Source organism: Zingiber officinale, chromosome 5A, assembly GCF_018446385.1.
Source record: "Zingiber officinale cultivar Zhangliang chromosome 5A, Zo_v1.1, whole genome shotgun sequence".
Lineage (NCBI taxonomy): Eukaryota > Viridiplantae > Streptophyta > Magnoliopsida > Zingiberales > Zingiberaceae > Zingiber > Zingiber officinale.
The window spans coordinates 107476705-107480377 of NC_055994.1; the positions used below are offsets into that span (position 1 = coordinate 107476705).

The 3673-nt window shown below is 40.6% G+C and overlaps 1 protein-coding gene across 1 annotated transcript; it reads left to right on the forward strand.

Moving 5' to 3' along the window:
* Positions 1-2287: 2287 nt before the first annotated feature.
* LOC121981344 (NDR1/HIN1-like protein 6) lies at positions 2288-3378 on the forward strand. The gene has a single exon (XM_042533810.1). The coding sequence runs from the start codon at positions 2443-2445 to the stop codon at positions 3193-3195; it is 753 nt and encodes a 250-aa protein (XP_042389744.1). The 5' UTR covers positions 2288-2442; the 3' UTR covers positions 3196-3378.
* Positions 3379-3673: the final 295 nt, after the last annotated feature.

Here is a 3673-nt window from a genome sequence, read left to right on the forward strand (position 1 = left end):
TTCAATGACTAGTAAAATTGTCTTATGTTTTTTATTTTTAGCTGGCACCATGTATCCAACTTAAGTCGACTAATCCTGGGGATGATCGGCTCAATCACACTAAAGTTTTTCATTAACCACATGGGTAAATCGAGAAGCGCCTATAGCAGACAACCCATTAGTCCAGCACTCTTAGGTTAACTGTCCATCAAGGGAAATTCATCTATTAATTTTTTGAAGATAGGATTCGATCCTTAGATACCTAGGAAACTGATCAGATACCCTGCCACTCTGCCACTATGTCATTGCCTTAGGGGCATCAAAATTATCTTCAACCACGATCAAAGTTGATATTAGAGTAACAATACAACTCTCTTATGTTTCTAGTTGCTTTTTTTTTAGGCAACCTTCATCACATTAGCTATCATCTATACCTCTCCACCACCTTCATCACCCCCATATACCACTATCAGCTTCAGCATTATCATGATCACCACCACCATCTCTATCACCTCCATCATCCCCACAATCACTAAAAAAAAGATCAAGCAGTTTTAACACTACTCTTAAAAATTGAACAATAGAATTAGTGTAAACTAAATTATTTTTATTGTCTTATTTTTTCATAGTGCTTTTGTAACGACTCTTATGGAATAGCTTTAGTATCAATTTAAATAAACTGCTATTGTAAATCATTCTTAATGATTCAACCATTAAAAATAATCTTGAAATTACTTATATTAAATACTTTTAGTAGTGGTTCTGTGTAAAACGCTGCTACTAATTATTTCTATTACTCTAACTTCTAAAAACAGTTATCAAACTACTTTTAACATTGTTTCCTATAAAATACTGCTATAAATCATTTTTATTGCTCTAATATTTTAGAATTGATTTTCAAACTATATCTATTTATAGTTTTAGCACCGATTTGATTAAAGTACTATTGTAAATATCTGTTAATGATAAAATTATTAGAAGCAAACTAGAAAATGTTGATATTGGGTATTTTTTACAATAGTTCTATGTCAAATATTGCTACTAATAGTTTTTATTGCTCTCATATTCTCATTGTAATGATAATAAGTTTTGGAAATGTTAATGATAATAAGTTTTATCGTTGGACTTATTAATAATAAATATATATGTAAAAGAAAACTATTAATTAGTTATTAAATAATTAACTAACATATGAAATTATTTATCGGCCAATGATTATGAATTAATAAATAAATAAATAAATATCTCTTTTACTCTTTTCCCAACTTTAATAGTTATAGTCTAGTTGGTTAGAATATTAAATTCTAATTTAGAAGACCTGGGTTCGAGTCCCGGTACTAACAAATTAGCCTGGGGTCAGTCGTTCGTGAATAATGTTTACGGACAAAGTTTGTAAATAATGTTCATGAACCACGAACGAAATTCATAGAATATGTTCATCAATAAAATTCACATCAGCATCATAAATAAAAAAACCAAAATGAACGAACAATTTTATATTATCAAGCTTAATAATCAATTAAATAAGTTTAAAATTGTAAAATTTTTAAACAATAAAATAAGTTTGAATTGAGAATTCGATAACTTCTAAACGTGATGAAATAAGTTTGAATTGAGAATTCGATAGTATCTAAACGAACCAAACTCAAGCTCGTAAAAAAAATTCAAGTCAAGTTTAAATAATTATTTCAACATATTGATTCATTTTAGACTTAACTTACCTCAATTACCTTATTAAATAAACTTAAATACTATAAAACTTAACTCCACTTCACTCGTTACCGTCCTAATCTTTCCCTAAATCTCCTCCTTTTGGCCTAAGTTATCCCCACCATGTGCATCCTCTCCCCTTTTTTGTTCCAATGCACGGTCAGTAAAATTTACTAAAAAACAAAAACTTAAAATATAATTAAAATGACCCTGATAATAAGAAGAATTCCAGAGATATCTCTCTAGCGAAAGCCTTTTTCTTTTTCTCCTTCTTTTAACGAATCAGATTCGGTCCCAATTTGGGTCACCAAGTGGCCAATCATTTCCAACTAGGCATGATTTTGATATCTTAAAAACAAAACAAGTGAGGTAGTACACATCTTTCATATACATACATCATTTCCCACTTTATACTGTGCCTTCCTCTATTTTATTATAAATACAATTTATTATTTTAATTTCTATCTTTTTTCTAATTACTTTTGCACCGTTCAATGGCGATTGGACGGCTACTGATTTTTGAAAAAGGCAAAAAAAAAGAAAATTATTTTAGCCAAAATTAGGTGAGTTGGCGCCATCTGCCGTGGCCGGGCGGTGGAGTGTTCTTTTCTTCTCCTCTCACTCCTCTCTTCTTCCTCTTCCTCTTCCTCTTCTTCCTGTCTCTTTATTGGCTTGTAGATCTCCCTCCTTGCTAGCTCTCGCTCGCGGGCAGAGAAGGCGGTGCCGTTGAGGAATTCAGGAGAAGCGGCGGCGATGTCAGACGGCGTCTACCTTCCTCCGTCCAAGCCCACCGCCCGGCCCGGAGGCCCCCCGGCCTTCCCGCCCACCAAGGCCCAGTCGACCGGCGCCACCCGCCTCGCCTACCGCCCCTATCCCGCCAAGGCAGCCCCTCGTCGGCGCCGAGGGCTCTGCTGCTCGTGCTGCCTCTGCTTCGTCATGCTCCTGGCCGTGCTCGTCATCCTCGCCGCTCTCGCCGGCGGCATTTTCTACGCCATTTACCGCCCGCGCCGCCCGGCTTTCTCCGTCTCCACGCTCCGCGTGGTTTCCTTCAATGTCTCCTCCTCCGGCCACCTCGCATCCCGGCTCGACATCAACGTCACCTCCCGCAACCCCAACAAGAAGCTCGCCTACCTCTACGACCCCATCACCTTCTCCATCCTCTCCGGCGGCGCCGACATCGGCGACGGATCCTTCAGCGCGTTCGTCCAGGACGCGGGGAGCGTGACCCCGCTCTCCGCTCCGGCTTCCATCTCCGGCCAATCGCTGGACGCCGCGACGGCATCGGGCCTGCGGAGGAACCGCGGCGGGGTGCCGGCGGAGGTGGAGATGGAGACGAAGGCCGGCGTGAAGATTGGCGGGCTGAAGACGAAGCGGATCGGCATGAAGGTGCGGTGCGAGGGGCTCAGCGTGGCGCTGCCCGCGGGGAAGAAGGCGGCCGCCGCCTCGCCGGGCGGCGACTGCACCGTCAAGCTCCGCCTCAAGATCTGGAAGTGGAGCATCCAGTGACCACAAAAAGAAAAAGAAAAAACAGAGCAGAGCAGAGCAGAGCGAGCGGATAATCCGACGATGGTTTCTAAAATTAGGAATGGATTTTTCTTCTACGATTGCAAGTATTATCGTGATGTTGCATTTTCTTATCGATTGTAAAATGATCGGATTGGTTCTTCTTCAATTATTATTATTTATTTATTTTGGCGTGATATTGTTCGAGGGAGAAATTAAAAATCCGTTGAATGTGGTTGAAATTTCAGCGTGGCTGATTGACGAGTGGATTCGAGGAGTGTCGGTGGGAGAAGGTTGGCACGTGCTCGCATCCCCCCGATGATGGAGGGCATCGCCTGCAGACACATGTCGACACGGACGGCTCACCGCCACCGTGAGGGAGTGGTGGGGCCATGTCACAGCCATTTTTTTACAGCACACTTCTATTCTGCCAAAGAGTTAATGTGTAAATTAATTTATACATTATTAACGGACATTTCAT

Coding starts and splice junctions, on each gene's coding strand:
- LOC121981344 (XM_042533810.1), top strand. CDS start 2,443: ATGTCAGACGGCGTCTACCTTCCTCCGTCCAAGCCCACCGCCCGGCCC.